The sequence below is a fragment of the Phalacrocorax aristotelis genome, chromosome 9 (assembly GCF_949628215.1).
Source record: "Phalacrocorax aristotelis chromosome 9, bGulAri2.1, whole genome shotgun sequence".
NCBI lineage: Eukaryota > Metazoa > Chordata > Aves > Suliformes > Phalacrocoracidae > Phalacrocorax > Phalacrocorax aristotelis.
This window is the reverse complement of record NC_134284.1, coordinates 25,682,112-25,699,189: the sequence shown is the minus strand read 5'-3', so window position 1 is coordinate 25,699,189 and position 17,078 is coordinate 25,682,112. Positions and strand designations below refer to the sequence as shown.

The following is a 17,078-nucleotide window of genomic DNA, read 5'->3' as shown; positions in this document are numbered from 1 at the left end:
TCATATATCCAGCAGGGGAGCAAATATGACACCATTTGTATAAGTGATTGTCATATATCACAGTTAAATAAATCCCTTAAGTGAACAATTAGTTGATATGTTCTTGGCTGAAATTTGTTCATGTAATTTGATTGATGAAGTGTGTGGAGAAAGAATAGATTAACAGATCATAACCAGTTCATGAACAATTCATGAACAGGAAGAAAGACTATAGAGCAAGGAATTTGAATAATGTATATTTTATTTCACTAGTGTAACAGGAAAACATAGATTTTTGAGTTGTCCAGAATGGAAAATGAAATCTTTCATTTTTTTTGTTTTACTGGAACATTTTTTATGGAAAATTAAATCTAGTTCTATTTAGAAATGAGACATCTTAAATGGAAAAGGTGGCCTATTCTGAAAATATGAATATAGATATTTTTAGGTTTTATTTTTAATGTTTTTATGTTTTAATGAATTCTTGTTGGAATAATTTTGCAGTTTCAGGTGGATGACACATGGATTTTTAGCCAGGTTGAACTGGCAACCTGGGTGGATAAAACATTCAATCAAAAATTTGTCCAGCTTTCCTGGGCTTATGATCTACCAATTCCCTCATTTCCCAAAGCAGTGAACTGAGAAATGTTCATCCGTTATAGGATTAGTGCAACTAATTTGCTCTCATATTGCCTGTCATCCTGTAGATTTCATAATATGTGAACACAGCCAGACTGTTATGATCTCAGAGTCAGCAGTGAAACCTACAATGCGTGATGGTAGTAGGTTCTCAAATAAACAGGATCTTGGACAGAGCGAAGAAACGCACCAAAAATTTGAGTAAACAACAGCAAGACAATCTGCATCTTCTCAGCTTACGTAGGAAAGATGTTGAAGCTGGGAAATATTTTTGATATGCCCATTAATGGATGTACAACTCATCCAATCACTCAGGAGCTAATACTGCACTTTTCTGTTCTGTGCATAAAAAATGTCATGCCAAATGACTCTGAGTGCTATCCTTAATGATGAATTTACAACCATCAGTAAGGAGCCGTCTTCGATTGTCTGCATTAAAGCAGTGGTTGATTATAATCCCATCCAGTGATGCTTTTCCTTGGCCTTATTAAAAAGAGCAGCACACAAGGCAATTGTACCCTTGGGTGTCTTTTGACCTGCTCAAAAGTATGGCCTAAGTGTTGGTTTCTTTTCCAAAAAAACCCAAATTCCATTTTGCAGTGATGACACATCCGTTGTCTAAAGACGAATGACATGGGAATTACAATGAATGCCCTAATTGCTCACCTGGCATTAAAAATAGTACCAGGTTTCACAGATGATATTTAGCTGGGCATATCTGTCAACTGGCTCTCTCTTTTCATCATCCCACAGTCTGGGCCTTATTCGCATGCATTTGTAATGCAGTGCTGCAGTCTCTCTCACAGACCTTATGTGCTCGATGGCTTCTTCCCCATTGTCTGGCCCATGAAGCACTGTCTTACTGCATTGAGCAAGAGAAGCTTGACGGATCTGGAAATAAATTGTGAGTCAATGGGCAAGTTCAATAACTGGAAAGATAAAATGAAGTCTGGTTTTCCTTTTTGTAAGCCCCTTTTCTAAGGGTTAGATTTATCACCAGAACAAAATATTCCAAACTGGCTTCATAGTAACACAGAATATGTGGTAAAAGACAAAGGAGATCTTTCCAGTTTCCAGCAGTGTCTGCAGAAAGTGCCAATATACATCCTTCTGGATAGCTTCCTATCTAACTTTAGGAAACACAGATGTATTTCTATAGTACATACCAATATGTTTCAACGCTACTGGTAAATTACTACTGTTTCTCCAAACCTCTCTTAGTGTTCATGAGAATGCGGCTGAAGACTTTAAAGTTCAGTCGGTAAAAAAAATGAAAAGCAAGATCAATGACATTTCTTCCTCGATCTGCTCTTCTTTTGTTCCATTCTGTTCCTCCCAGTAGATAATTTCTGGAAATTATTTCAGCTGAATGAGTAAAGTGAAGACATCTCATGGGAATAGGAGAGGTCTTGCAGGTCAGTTCTGGGGAACGGTTCCATGTATTACAACTTCTTTTCCTGCTTTTGCTTACCACACCTTTGCTCTAATCAGGTAGATAGAACTACTGACTTAGGTTAATGTTGTGGTAGATTATTTAGTATCAGAGAGATACATCAATCAGCTAGACACTAACTAAAAATACTATAGATCTGCATGAACATAAGAAAAAATAAAGCTCAGCATAATCATTCCAGTGATATGCATTCTAGAGAAGGAAATATACAGTTAAAAGGAAAAAAGAAAAAGATAAAATGAAATGGAGGAAACAGGACAACTGAGTTCCATCTAGTATTTTCCATTTCCCCAGAACTGTTCATTATTCACTGACATACATGCAATAGATGTGTTCCACTCAGAGTGAGAAGAATAGAAATGAACTTGGTAATTTGCTTAAATTTTTGTTTAATTACCACTTTTTGAAATAAAGATTTCATTCTATAAAATGCACAACTCCCTGCCTCTCCCTTTCCAATGTTCCAAAACCACTTTGGACTAATTTTGATCTCTGTTTGCAGTTTTGTGCATGTGTCTGTGTATTAGTAGCACAGTATGTTCTCTATGTCCGTGTGCTGCAAATCCGGCTGACAGCAGCCTTGCACCCTCCTCTTTCCTTGTCCTTCATCACAAATAGTAAGTGATCAAATAACTGAATAAAATTTTTTTTCTTGCATTGAATTGTGCAACTTCCAGAATTTCTTCAGCCCAGTCCCATAGTTTTTACAAGGGTGACTTCCCTCATATCAATTTTAAACAGTCATAACATGTACATTTACATTTTACTTGCTGCTTAATAAAATACCATTTTTCATAAATACATGTTTTAAAATTTATCCTTACATTATGTAATGATTTTTATTCTTAGAAATTATTTCCACTATCAGGTCTTTGGCACTAACTCTATCTTTGGCATAATTGTGCTTATGAAGTTTCACGAGCCCTGAGAAAACTCTGAAAGATGTTTCAACACAAAACTTTTCAAGTTTATGATACTTGAAGTGAGGTTCTGTGCTGTGAGACCTTGTTTGAATTCCACAATATGGCACATCATTTGACGAATTGTGCCTGATAACCTGGAGTGATTAAATAAGTATACTGAATTTTGACTACTGCAAGGAGTGGACATCCTGACTGACTCTTCAGGCAAGACCCACCAAGGAAACAGAAATATGACCCTAAAAATACTACCTGGGATGCCTTGGAATGGATGTGAAAGCCCGGTCAAATGCAGACAGCTCAAGCTCTAGTTGCTTTATAAGCCTAAGCCAGTGAGAGGGAGAAGATGGATAGAGGAGATGGAAAGCTTTGCCATGCTCCTTACCCTCATTGCCACGGGTTTCAGTAAAATTTAAATCTGTTTATCATTTCTTATAGTTCCCATTACTCTAGAATGGACAATGGGATTCCCTTCTGCCAGGAGCCACGTGCCAATTCATCCTTGAATGTCTCCAGGAAGAACGGCAGCTCTTAGGTGTTGTCTTTATCAGACATTCAGGGATCGGCTCTGTGTCAGGGTAATTCTGGGCACTGGGGGAGCGATGTGTAGGAGGTTGAACTACCTTAGCCCATCTGGCCATGTCTTAAAGGTCCTTTCAGGATGGAGAATATTTATTACTTGAAAGGAAATGGAAGCAAATGCTTCCATGAGAGAAGTCAGGAAGGAGCTATTAAGTTGGAAAAGAGAGAGGAAACATCAAATAGGCCTGATCTTCTACGCTTGATGGGCACAGGAACTGAGGGATCCTTACTTTTGTGAGCATAAGCATTATACCCTGAGAAGAATTCTTATACAAAATATATTAGCTGAAGGATTTTAACCCTGTCCTGGAATGTAGTTTCACACAGGAAGTGTTGAATACTGCTTACAGTTCTAGTTAAGATGGCTGTTGATTGGAAGTGCATTTACCACTGTAAACCACTGCAAAAATCTCTAAAGAAGCAGGTGGAGGGCCAAGAAGACAAAAAATACATGGAGTAGTCAATTAAGTGGAGGTCACAGATGAACCCCTTTTCAAGAGGCATCATCAAGAATTTGTCTGAAAAGAGAAATTTGCAAAAAGGAAGCAGGTGTCAAATTCCTTTTGGCAGCAGGATGCTTAAAAGCATTTAAAATGAAAAGCTACCTGATCTAAAGCTCAAGACACTGATAGGATGTGCCTTACCAGGTGGAAGGGAACACGTGTCGATAGGGTTTACAACTCTCACGCTGTAGGGAGGGTGCAGAACGGTGAGGAAGCGTGCTGACGTGACTGAGTTCTGGCAGGGTTCAGGACACTGGCACTGGCAGTGGGGAGGAACTTGAGAATGATTTTTGAGCTCTGTATTCAAACAGCTGTCTGCGTTCTGCAGCATGCTGTAGAAAAATAGAGGGTTTGAACCATTAGAAAAGCAAAGGAAGTGCAATAGCCCAGATTTTGATCATAATTACACCCAGGTGGTTCTCAAGTGAGTACACCCGTGTCATTGAAGTTACACCAGTGCAAAACTTGTGTGAGAACTGAATCAAGCCCTTTGTTTTCATGCATTTGTGTACCAAAAGAGCACTCTAACAGCTCTTAGTAAATAATAAATTAATAATGATATGATGATCTCCCTCATGACTCAAAGAAGTACAGAAAAATTAGTGTCGGAGTGAGAATTTGCTTGCAAGATTCTTTGAATGTGTCATTTCTAGATTCATATTGGATATACGATGCTTTGCGGGACTGATTTTAATGTCTGTTCTGATTTTAATTTTTATTTCAAACATCAGAAATATCAGATTTCATCAGTTAGTATGTGGTGCACAATACAAAACCTACGACATATACCTTATAGATCAAATGAGTAAGACCTCCGGTCTGCTCGTCGTAAAACACCTTTAAATCCCCAGCAGAAAGTAGTAATGAAAACAACTAATGAGAGAAGCAAGTGCTTTTGCTTTCTCCCTACTGTAAAGCAAATAATATTTTAGTAGTTGGTTTTGTTTGTGTTTTCCCCATTTGTGCCTCAGAATACACCAGATTGCGATGTTACGTCACATTTTTAATGACTGGAACCATGTCCTGAGATCCCCCTCTGACCACACCACAACTTCCTTCTTTCTCTCCCACTCCTGGCTAGAGGGCTGTATGTAATTATGCTGAGGACATAATTCAATTAATTATTGACAGAACACGTAATCACCACTCAGATCTCTCTCTGATAAATCTCTTCGCTGCTCTCTGACTTCTGTTTGTCGTGCACTAGGGAGGTGGAAAGACAGTAAAAACGCGGTTTAAAGATAGGATGTTTCTCAATATCAGCCGGAGAGGCTTCTGACAGCCCGGACTCTTTAGATGTAAAGCGTTTTGTTCTCGTCTGTGCTAAACAAGTGTCCCCGGGAAAGCGCAGTGGGATGGAGGCTTCTGATTCATTTTAAGTGGAGGATATAATAGGAGCAGGTAACTTTGATTTGTGCAAAGGAATAGTGTGATCTCTTTCAGGGATTCCGGGCATTCACGGCAAATCTTTCTTCTGCAACTGATTAAAGAGAAAGTGATAAATACGAGCTCTGTGCTTGGTGTAAAGGAGGAATGTAGCTTTAGAAAGCTGACTTATTTTGGAAAAAATAATAAAAAAAAATTTAATTCCTGACCTCCGATAGCCTTTGACCAAAGTCTGCTAGCAGCAGAAAGTAAAGTCGAGGCTGTTTCTGTAACTATTAAATCCCAAGTGAGGACAGTGATCATTTCTGCCCGTATGACCGGAAAATGTCCCGGGGGCCGGCCGGGGTGGGGACGTGCCCGGGGGCTGCCCGTAATTTCGGATTACAACCAAAGCATGCCAAAAGCGGATAAGAGAAAGAGATAACGAGGTGAGAAAGCAAAGAAGGGCTTTGTTGTAAAGTAAGGACAACTAAGCTCTGGTGGGGAAAAAAAAGTAATCGCGTAGCCCGACAGCCCCGGCCAGCCCGACGCCGCCTGCGAGGATGGGCGCAGAGCCGCTCGGTGCTGGTGCTGGTGCTCCGGCATCAGCTCCGGCCATCGCACGCCCCTGGGAGCCGAGCTCGGCGCTACCGAGTGGCCCGGCTCGGGTGGGGGGGCTTCGCGGGGCGGCCCACCGCCCTTCCCCTAGGGCTGCCTGAGAAGGTCCTGACGGCGGGCTCCTGAGAGGAGACCCGCCGCGCGGGTTTGCAAAAGCTCCTCTACTTTTGTTTTTCACGGCACGACGCGCGTGGGGCTGGGAAAGGCGCGGCGGGGAGCGGGGACAGGCCCGCGCCCGGGGCCGGTGGGCAGCGGCGCGGGGGGGTGCGCAGCCCCGGCAGCCGTCCCCCGGCCCCGCGGCTTCGTCGACGGCGATGAGCTTCGCGCCCGAGAGGGAGCCGGGGGCAGCAAGCCCACCTCGGCCTCTCGCCCCGCCGCCCCGGCATCACCGGAGGTGCCGGAGCCTGCGCCCGGTGCCGCGGGAGGCCGGCGAGGCGTCCCCCGGCGGGGCGGGGGGAAGGCGGAGTGCGGGCGGGTGTGCGGGGCCGGCAGAGCCGGCAGCACGGCCCGACGGGTCGGGAAGCCCCAGGCGGGCACCTGAGCCGCACCTTTTGACGCCTCAGCCAAAGCAGCCTCACTTCCAGGGGCGCTGCCCTCCCGCCGAGGGCAGGGGCTGCGGGGGTCAAGGGGGCCGAGGAGCGGGGTCGGAGCCCCCGGTTTAACCGTGAGAGACAGCCCGGCGCTGCTTTCCTTGCAGGGTAGCGGCGGAAGCCCTCACACAGGCTGATCTAAACCGTGAATGCTGAGGCACAGGGACGTTGCGGGGACAGGGGAACACTGCCGTGGGCAAGACAAGGACTACAACGCCCTTACAAATAGCTTCCCGCAGGTTTCGCTCGGTCCTGCGGGCGCGACTTGGTCCCCCAGCTGCGGAGCGCGGCGTCCCCGGCTTGGCTTCCCTTCGGGCGGTGCACCCCTCTGCAAAACTTAGGGGCTGAACAGCCCGGGCGCCTCGTCCCGCTGCTCTCAAGGACAAGGAAGCGCTCAGAGGCACAACGGGAGGTGCTTAAAGACTCGCCGTTTCTGGGCGGCTTCACACAGCTCCTGCGGGCGTTGCGGGATGCTTTCCACGCTCGGCCTCACCTGTCGGGCTCCGGGGGAGCGGGCTCCAGCACCCCGCACCCTTTGAGAAGCAGCTGCCGGGCCCGGGGTGTCTGTGGGTGTGGGTGTGTGAGGCCCCTGCCCAGCCCCACAGCTGCCGGACCCGCCTCGCCGCAGGTGCGGGTCGCGCTGCTCCGGCCGGGCTCTGGCTCCGGCTCCGGCTCCGGCACCGCCCGCGACGAGGCGACCTCGGCGGGACGGCTCTCCCGGGCAGGACGGCTTTCCCCCGCCTGTTTTTTTGGCCGGGATTCACTTGCCTGCGCGGCGCCGGCCAGCCCTGCACCTTCGCCCTCTCTGGGCTCAGCCCCGGGGGCGGCTGGCCGGGGTCAGAGAGGGAGCGCGCCGTCCTCCGGGCCGCTCTCTGGGACCACAGGGAGCCCAGGAGGTTCGGATTGCCCCTGGGGACCCCCAGTAACCCCCCCCTTCTCCTTCGGGCCGCAGCCAAGCGAAAGCCCGTGGCCGGCTCTCCGGGGGTCGCCACCCCCCAGCCCCCAGCAGCGCATCCTCTCCCGCCTGCCTTCCCCGCCTTGGCTGCCGGCAGGGTGTCCGAGGGCGGCAAAAGGGACAGAGAACGGTCTGAAGATAGAGAGAGGCACTCAAGGTTAGACTTGTATTTCCTCAACCTTTATTATTTAAAAAATTCATTAAAAAAAAAAAGGTGAACGAACGTCTTACAAAACCCCCCCACATAAATAGGACATTCCGTTCAGCTCTGGCTATTGGCAGTTCTAGTACTTGACAACATCAGACGCGATTTCCTGGCATTAGAGAAACCCATTTCAAAATCGGTCATCACAAAGAAATACTAGAAATCCCAGTTAGCACTTGCTAGGCAGCACGGAGCACTTGTACACAACTTTTCAGACACACACCCGCGCACACACGCAGCTGGGAACAGATCCCGTAGGAAGAGAGCCTCCTTAAAAAATAGTAAACGCTTCTCCAAAAGAAAGAAAAAAAGAGAGAGAGAGTTATTTACAAAACGCACATGGAAATACAGTATTGACAGAGCGTGGCTGGCAAATCAACATGATTTGAATAGAGAAAGGACTATGGCACATCTTGCTCGAAAGCTCGCACAGCAGCCTCCTTCGAGTGTCCCCGGGGGAAGGCAGCCCCTGCCCTCCGCCTCGCCTCGCCCTCGCCCTCCCCACCTCTCCTCCCGCCCTCCCCTCGCCCCTCCGCCCCCACACTTCTTGCCAGGTCCTTTTTACACTTGGATGACCACCGTGCTGGGGCTCTGGAGCCGGGTTTTGTACTGGTCTAGCCAGGTCCTCAGCTCCGAGATCTTGTAGCCCTCTGGTCCTCTGCCTCCCTGGTACATCACCTTCTCCTCCTGGATGATGTAGAGCCTCTCGAAGTAGGCGCCGTAGGCGGCGCTGGAAGCATTGTCCATGGTGTCCACGGCCAGGGGGCAATCGGGCGCCCCTTCCCTCATCAGCTGAGCTGCCCGCAGCCTGTCCTGGAGGCACTGGTGCTTGGGGATGTTGTAGGCTGCGTCCGAGCTGACCCAGCCGTCGGAGGGGTGTGCTTCTTCGATGTACACCAGCAGGAAGTCAGCAATGTCCACGAAGTGCGCGGCCAGGCGCTGGAAGGACCTCAGGCGGGCCATGAACGGGGGTCAGGTGCAGCTGCCGAAGTTGAGGATGAGGGGTCTCTTGCCGCGGGCGAAGTCTAGGATGCGGAGCCTCTTCTGCCCGTCCAGCTGGATCACCTCGGGGTTGGGGGCTAGGGAGCCCACGTGCGCCGACTTGAAGAAGTCCAGCTTCTGCCCGTGCCACACGGCTTTCAGCGACTCCAGCGTGAACATGCGGTTGGAGTCAGACACGCAGACCGGGGGGTCGTCGGGGGGCGGCCCCTCACTGGCGCTGGCCGCCTCCTCCGCCGTGGGCATCATCAGCATCTTCTTCCTAATGCACAGAAAATCCAGGAGCCAGAGCATCACGGCGGTGAGCAGGAAGCGGGGGAAGAGGAGGATGCAGGCGGCCGCCTGGGTGAGCAGCTGCAAGGTGTGAACGCCAAGGGAGTGGAGCATCGCAGCGGCTTGTGCTGCAGGGCGCTGGCTGCCTGGGGGCCCCCACGCACCCTGCTTGTCGGGGTCTGTGCAGCACAGCTGAGATCCCGCTTCTCTTTAAGCCCATTTTATAGTCAGGGATTTAAATGAAAAGTGACTCCACCTCCGGCCAGAACCCGCCCCTCTGGAACTTGAGCCTGGGGATTACCTACCCCTCCACTCTAATGACCTAAAAATACACAGACAAAAGGGGAGAGAGCCCCGGCGGGAGCTGCGAGGGACGTGCAACGAGGCAGGGAGCAGCCGCTATCAGGCACCAGCAGACAGTGCGAGACAGGGCACCGCCGGGGTCCCCGGCCGCAGATAGCGGCGGGCGCTCGCAGAGAGCCCCGCCACGGACAATGCAACAGGCGCAGCCCGGCCCCCGGCCCGGCTCGGCCCGGCCCCGCAGGGGCCCGCAGCAGCAGCGGGGGCCGGGGCCGTCCTGGCAGCGCCTGCAGGTGACAGGGACGGGCCACGCCACCTCCCTCCCCGCGCCTCCTCCCCTCTCCTCCCCGCCCCGCCCGCCCGGTCGCCCCTCGGCACGGCCTCCGCCCCGCCACACGCCCGGTCGCCGCGGGGGCACCCGGGACTCGAACCCGCGGACCCGCCGCTCCCGCATCCTCCCGCCGCGGCGGCGGGACAGGAGGAGGCGGGCGGCTCCCCGGCCCGCGGGCAGCCCCTCGCCCGGCGGCGGGCGTCCCAGGCCCCGCCGGCGGAGCGCCCGGCGCGGGGGGTGCCAGGTGGGCGCGGGCCGGCGGGCGCTGCCCCGCGGCCCAGGCTCCGACCGCTAGGGGTAGCTGTTGCCCGAGAAGCTGCCGCGGCGGCGGCTGCGGCGGCGGGGAGCGGCGGGGCCCTGCCGCCCCCGCCCCGGCGGTCTCCGCGCACCCCCGCCGCCTTGCCCCGGCCCCCGAGTCGAAGGGGCGGCTCCCCGGCCACGGGTGTCCCCTCGGGGTGTGTGTGTGGGGTCACCGGCCTACCCCGAAGGCCCTCGGGAACGAGAGTCACGGCAGGAGGCAGCGGGGGGCGGCCTGCCCCCGGGGCCGCGGCTGTGCGTCGGGGTGTGAAGGCGGTGCCTCGGAGCGCGCTCGACGCCGGCCTGGCCGGGGCGGCCCCTGCGTCCTCGGGGAGCATCATCCCGCCTCGTTCCGGGGGCGCACCCGGGGCCTGCGGGGTCGGCGTCACCCCGGCGTGCCCCGCCAGCTCCGCCGTGACCGCGCTCTCCTGCCCCGCGGAGCCGGGGCCCGGCCGGTGCTGGGGGGGTGGGGGGAACGGCGGGTGGGCCGCGGGGACGGTGGGGGCGGCAGGAGGGCACGGCCCCGCCATGTCCCCCTCCGCACGGGGGTCCGGGGGCGTCCGGGAAAGCGTAAGTCGTGGCAGACGGTCCCGTACGGCGACCCGGGAGAGGCAGCAGTATTTATTTCTGCTGTCAAGTGAAGTACAAAGATAAGCTTCTCGTGTGAGGAGGTCTAGCAAAGTCCTTACGGAGGCGGCTGAAGTGCCACCTCATGGACGTGGTCGGGTAGGCCTGTGTGCTGTCCACAGAGTGGACATGCAAGGGCTGGTCTGAGGTCGGGCGGGCCGTGTATCAGCAGCAAAGTGGTCGCGGTATGTGCCGCTGAGCACAGGCTGGCCTCCTTCAGTCTTCACCTGATCAGGAGGAATTTATGACCTGTAAATTCCTTCTTGCTGGACTAGATGGAGACCTGTCCCAGAGGTAGAGAGCTTAAATCTATTTTGGCGTATAGGCACGGACCTAGACAAAGTACGCCAGCTCTGCTCGCTACCTTGCCACTCCATTGATGCAGGCTTCCCAGCTTGCAGTGTGCACATCATTTCCTCACCAGCTTCTTCAGAAAGATGAGTTGTCCAAAATGCTGAACACTGCCCTCTGCTATGCAAATGCGACTCATGCATCCCTGAGCTGCTGCTACAGCTGCCACTCACCCCGGAGCCAGCCGCACTGAGTTTGGGGACGCAAAGTATTCTCTCTTCCTTGAGTGAGAGAATGAGAGACATCGAGTCCTGACTCAGGACCAAGTATAAATGTGCATACGGGTCCTGAGTGCCCCAGTTCTGCCTGTGGCCGACGCCAGGTCTCTGGCTGCAGATTCCCAGAGACCCTGAGGACCTGCAACTCCTCCTGGGTGCAGCCCGCACTTCTCCAAATGTGGCTGTGCATGTCTCTGTGCCTCCCGTCTAACATCTGCAAAATGAAAAAATTAATGCTGGGCCTCCTCATGGGAGTCTAGGCAGCTTACTTCATTTTTATGTAACTTATTACAAGAACTCTGAATAAAAGGCAAAATTAAAATCTCGTTTTACTTTTTCTTTATTTGGTTCCGAATAGGCTGTTTCAGAGCAATCTAATCAGGCGCCTGGTTTGCAGCCCCCCAGTGCATCGTCTGTATTTGGGCGTCAACAACAAGTGAAGGGAATTCAGTGTTTTAGCATCTAGAATTAACATTTAGCTTCCAGAACGGAAACGTATGCTCCAGACCTCCTACAGCCATGTTCATATACTAGCCTGATTAATAACTTTTTTTGGCATTCCGTGGTGCTCAGTCCAGGGAAAATTACTGAGTAGATATTTACTATATTGTCAAACTTATTTTGAACTCTTCATGTGGGCCTCTCACCACCTCTCTGTGCAGTTATGCAATCTCGAAAACCACAAATTAAAGCCTCTAAACAGATGCAATAACAAATTGTGGTAGCTCTGAAGAAACCCCCAGAAAAAAAAATTGATCTCTCAAAGTGACCTCTTCAAACTATGCTGACAGACAAAAGCCTGAGTAAACAGATGGGTTTGCAACCCTGAATATCAACAAACTTTGCTCTACTAGATCAGTGAGAGATATTCCGAGGTAAAAAAAGTATTTGTTCTTATATAGCATATTTGTAGCTGGATAGGGACTTTGGAAATGGCTTTTTCTCCATTCCCTGGAAACAACTTTGCTTTATTTTATAGCCTGAAGGAAACTTTTGCATTGGGGTTTCCTATTCAGCTGTGGATAGAGCAGAGAACTGGAGCATTTTGCTGCAGCGGCCCACCGCCACACTTTCCTGCCATGGGAAAATTCAAGTATAACCTGAGGCCACTGTTTCATAGCGAAACGGTGGCTCTGCGTGGCTCTACAAGCCACGGACCGATGTGTTCAGTCGAAGTATGGTGCTTATGTGTATTTATACAAAACTCCGTGGGAAAGGGTGGAATTCCTTCTGCAGCCCTTTGGGTCTCGGGAGGTTTGAAGTGACGTGTCGCTGCTGTTCTCACTTCTGTGTTATGCTGGACTGTATTCAAAATCATGTGTTTTCACTCCGGTAAACCCTCTCTCTACTTCACAAGGGCTGTACCTCCCAGTCGGATCCTGGATTATTTTTAGGTACGTGAAGGTAGTAGGTCTTCCTGCACACCAGGGGTTTCATAGAATATGTCCTAAAATACGGGATTTACAGTGGCACATCTGGTTATGGGTGGTTTTTCCTCTTCTGTATGTGGTCTGTGGTTCAGCAGTGACTAACTTAAATGTATATGTTTGTGTGTGTGTGTCCACATGAGTGCACATACAGAGTTCACATTAGTTCCTTTCTGGAGAACTTTATAGTTGTAGTTTTTCTTCATTTGATAAATGTAATTTATAAGTCCTTTAAAGTTTGGTGTGGTTTTTTTTTTTTCATAAACAGGAGCTACAAAATAAATTCAGCAACTTATAAAAACAAAACTTCAAAAAGCTGAAATTAAAAACATCAGGTCTGCTTTGATGTAGAGGATGTGTTGAAATGGTATATTTACACGATTATTTTCTATTTTATAATTTCCTGTGCAAAGGCACGCAATACTTTCTGACAGGAAACTAAATGTATTTTGGAAGAGTTCCACCTCTCATGTCATCTAAGCTACATGTTGTTAATGTGTTAGAACAGAACTTTATGTGAAGGAAATGAGAAAGACCTTGGTGAAGTTTGGATCTGGCCCTGAAATAAGAGCTGGGCAATTTCTTCTCGTATAAGAGACTACAGAGAGGTGCAGTAGTGCGGTGGTAAATTACTCACCTGTCTGGTATCTGTATGAAGTGGGTATATGTTATATTGCTGAAATTGGAGGTGGATAAACTCCATTTGCAGTTGTTCGCTCCCAGTGACACCTCTGGAAAAAAGTTACTGTAAGCCAGAGACTGTGCATGGGTCTGGCTGTCTCTGGACCTACTCCCCTCTTAATCTTTTGCCACTTTTAGACGACACCTGTTTTCTTTTCCTCCCTACTGTTTGCCTTTTTTTTTTTTTTAATATATATATGTGACTCAGAAAAAAACATGCAAAGTCAAGCAGCTAGGTGATGCTTTGCGTAGCTTTGAGAATTGAAAGGGAAAAAAAGTGCCATTCTGTGGATTGCTCTATAAAATCATGAGTGGCACCATGGACTTTGACTCTTCTATCCCACTGTGGCATTCTTGAGTATGTCAGATATGACAAAGAGGTTCCCCGTACTGAAGTTTTTTAATTTTTTCCCCCCACTTCTTGCTGACTCTGGGCTGAACTGGGAAGGAATTGTTTAATTTGGCGGGAGGACTGATTCCACAGCTACAGGTCTGTTAGTGCAACACTCAGCTCTCTCCCCGAGTAAGCAGAAACCAACATTTTCTTGGGTCTGTGAGCCACCTACCAAAGCTTCGCAGCACGACCAAGTGTACAGTTCCCCTGACGTGTTAATAGGTTTCTGCACCTGCCTCCACGCAGCTGCTCGCTAGTGCCCCTGTTGTGCTAGCAGCCTGTCAGGCTGTGGTAGAAACCAGATAACCAAAGGGTTCTGTATTAAAGATTTCTGGGTTTAAACCCAGATGATTTTGGTGACTGGGTTTACTTTAGGACCCCTAAACCAGCATGCAATAGCACAACTTACACTGCAACCTGGTGAATGCCAAAAGGTGCAGCTTCCCACCCCATGATTCCTCCCTCGCTTCTGCTTGTGCTGTCTTCTGTGATCCTGCGGTGACCTGCGGTCACCTGGTTCGCGGACTAAGGGGGCAGAAGGGCTTGGTTTTAGAAAAAGGAGCTATTTCCCAACAGGCTAGTTCCCTGAACAGGCTCATGACAAAAGGATATGATCACACGTGCAATGCAGAGAAGGCACAAGAGAAATGGCCCCAATGTGCAGCCAAGGCAGGGGTAACAGGACCATCCCATCAGACTGACTTAGCAATATTATCAAACTGCCCCTGGGTGGGACTGCGTAGTGAGAATGTGTTAAGAGCAGAAATTTCCTGAAGAAACTTCACCGCAAGGAAAAAGTACGTAGCCTTACCCTTCTGTGTGGTGGAGGAGTACAGGAGATGTACAGGAGATGACAGTGGCTGTCACAAGGTCCTGCTGGGCAATGGAGCCGAATGGGGCATACAGCCGGCTTTCTGGGGTGAACCAGCAATGTCAACTTCAGCAGCAGCTGCTAACACACTTTCTCCAGCAGTAGGAAATCAGATTATCCAGAAACCCCCGTGCCAAGCACATCTCTGCTACCCATCAAGCAAACTGCTCAAAAGCTGCTGTGGCTCAAGAGCTCAGGCTGGACCCCCTGGTAGTACAGTATAATTACAGTCATCTGAATGGTTCACTCTGCAGCAAAGACAACAGTCTAGTCCAGAAGTGGAACCCCATAGAGTTATACTTAAGCGGCATCTTTATACACATTGAATACAGATGAAGTCCTTGGCAGAAAGAGAAAGTACTACTTCCATTGTCTTTGTTCATATCTGTTTCAGGTGTGATGCAGAGGCGGATGAGGATGTGCAATCTGCTTGAATCTAAATCTCCTCAAAGAAGATTGTAACAAAATTTGCCACGTGCAGTGTTTTATAAGAGTATGTTTTAGCATATGACAGCAAATTTTAATACACTAACACTGTTTAGAAAGATGAGAACAGCAGGCTGATAACTAAGGTTAGTTTTTAATCTTTTAAATGGCAGCACAGCAAGAGTATTTTCTCAAGACGTTAAAAGGATACTTTTGAGTTGACAGACTCAAGGCTATGTTGGGGTAAAGGAAACACCGCTCCTTTGAGCTCCCTTGCCATGGGGAGGACTCACTGCTGCCTGGCAGCCTCTGTCACAGGCTGATTCTCAGCGCCCTGAGGTTTGTGTGGTGAAAGCCATGAGCGATCAGTGGCAAAACTCCCTGTGTCTTTGTTGTGATCAGGATTTTGCCTGAGCCATGTAGCATGATAACAACAGACAAAAGGAGGGCTGAAGACTCAGGGTGCGATTTCCATCATGTCACTTTCCTTACAAGTAAAATATAAAGAATTTTAAAATAATATAATTTATTAATTCTCAGGTTTTCAGGTGATTGCATGTTCCCTGCCTAAACTGACATACACATTTGAATTTTCAGTCTGTAACAGATTCAGAGAGGAAGGCAGGAAAAATAGCATTTTAAAAAACATTTATTCAAGCAGAATCTATAGGGATCATGTCTAGGATAGTCTTTTTCAGGGTGACCCTCATTTTCTACAATATAATGGTTTTACCCAGCTGTGGTTTAATGATTTTGAATAAGCTGTAGAGTGGAGGAACAAATACCTTAACAAGAATGGAGGGTTTTACTCAGAAAGGTGGGAGTATCGGCCCACTTTTGAATATAGAACGGAGATGATTCATCTACTGGCCTTTTATCCCCAACACCACTAGTGTGTGAATTACATACATAATGTGGTCTGGTTTTGTGTAAATGATCACTTTAAGCATGACAGACCTGTTCGAAGCAAGTGGCATGCCAATCAGGAGGCTGGAAGGCACCATGGCTGCGCACTTAGGCTCTCATCAAATAACTTGCTTGCTTCAAGCCTCTTCTTTGAACATAAATGTTTGTGAAGTTTTCCAGTGATTTTCTTTTCCCCGGCATTTGTACCACGACTCTTATTATTTTTAGCCATGTAAAATGGCATTATGCAATTGCTGAAATTTGTTTCTTTCAGCCCATGATGATTTATAAGTCTCAATTTCCAGGATACTCTCTTGAAGTTACCTTCTCTTTGTGACCTCAGGATTTCTCTTCCCAGGCCTTTGGTATTTATTTTTACTGTTTCTGTGGTCGGGGTTTGGCAATGTTGTTTTGGATTAACGACTAAACATACATAAGAACTGGAAGGAATACGCATCTTAATCTCCTAATTTAATGCATGGCTTGTTTATCAATAGTAGAAAGAAGTTCCTGGGCAGGTTTGACACATCCTAATAACAGGCCTCTGCAGCCAGATAGAAAGATTTTGATGAATCTGAATTGCATGTAATTCTTCACTCATTCCAAAATAGATGCAATTTGCTTATTTTATATTGCAGTACAGTATTTCTTTCTAAAACTTTGCCCAGACAGAATTGGAAGTGGAAGTCAGTTAGTCTGGACAAGTATGCATTGTTTATATGGAATATTTTAATTGACATAAAATTGTGTAAACCTGCTAGCTTCTCTGCTCTTGGATGAAGAAAAGATCTTTGGCATAGCAAGGGCCTGTATTTCTGTTCTATTTTTTCCTTTTATGCAGGAAACTGCAAATAATTTAATGCTCAGATGAAATTACTCAGCATTTTACTCAGTCGTTGAATTTTCCTCATAAGCAGTATATTTTACTTTCATCATATATCCAGTAATTTTTTAACTGGCATCTTCTGATGATCTTTTCACTTTCTCTCTGTAGTCTTATTTACCTTCATTGTTTATTTACTTAGGCTTAATTCCTTCCCTACACAGCCTACTGTGAATAAAATGTTCCTCTGAAAATGATTAATTTTGCACTTTGTTTACAGAATAGTCTTGCAATGTTGTATCTGATACTCATTAGCAGGAAAACAGAAATAAAGGAGAAACATCA

The 17,078-nt window shown here is 48.6% G+C and overlaps 2 protein-coding genes across 2 annotated transcripts; both read right to left on the bottom strand.

The window, feature by feature from the left end:
- Positions 1-7,762: 7,762 nt before the first annotated feature.
- Positions 7,763-9,298, bottom strand: DIO3 (iodothyronine deiodinase 3). Its single transcript, XM_075103933.1, has one exon. The coding sequence runs from the start codon at positions 9,193-9,195 to the stop codon at positions 8,371-8,373; it is 825 nt and encodes a 274-aa protein (XP_074960034.1). The 5' UTR covers positions 9,196-9,298; the 3' UTR covers positions 7,763-8,370.
- Positions 9,299-9,478: 180 nt separating this feature from the next.
- Positions 9,479-13,439, bottom strand: LOC142062042 (uncharacterized). The gene is made up of 2 exons (XM_075103932.1): positions 13,270-13,439; positions 9,479-11,419 (listed from the first exon to the last, which is right to left on the bottom strand). The coding sequence occupies exon 2, from the start codon at positions 10,537-10,539 to the stop codon at positions 9,484-9,486; it is 1,056 nt and encodes a 351-aa protein (XP_074960033.1). The 5' UTR covers positions 10,540-11,419; positions 13,270-13,439; the 3' UTR covers positions 9,479-9,483.
- Between the last annotated feature and the right edge of the window lie 3,639 nt (positions 13,440-17,078).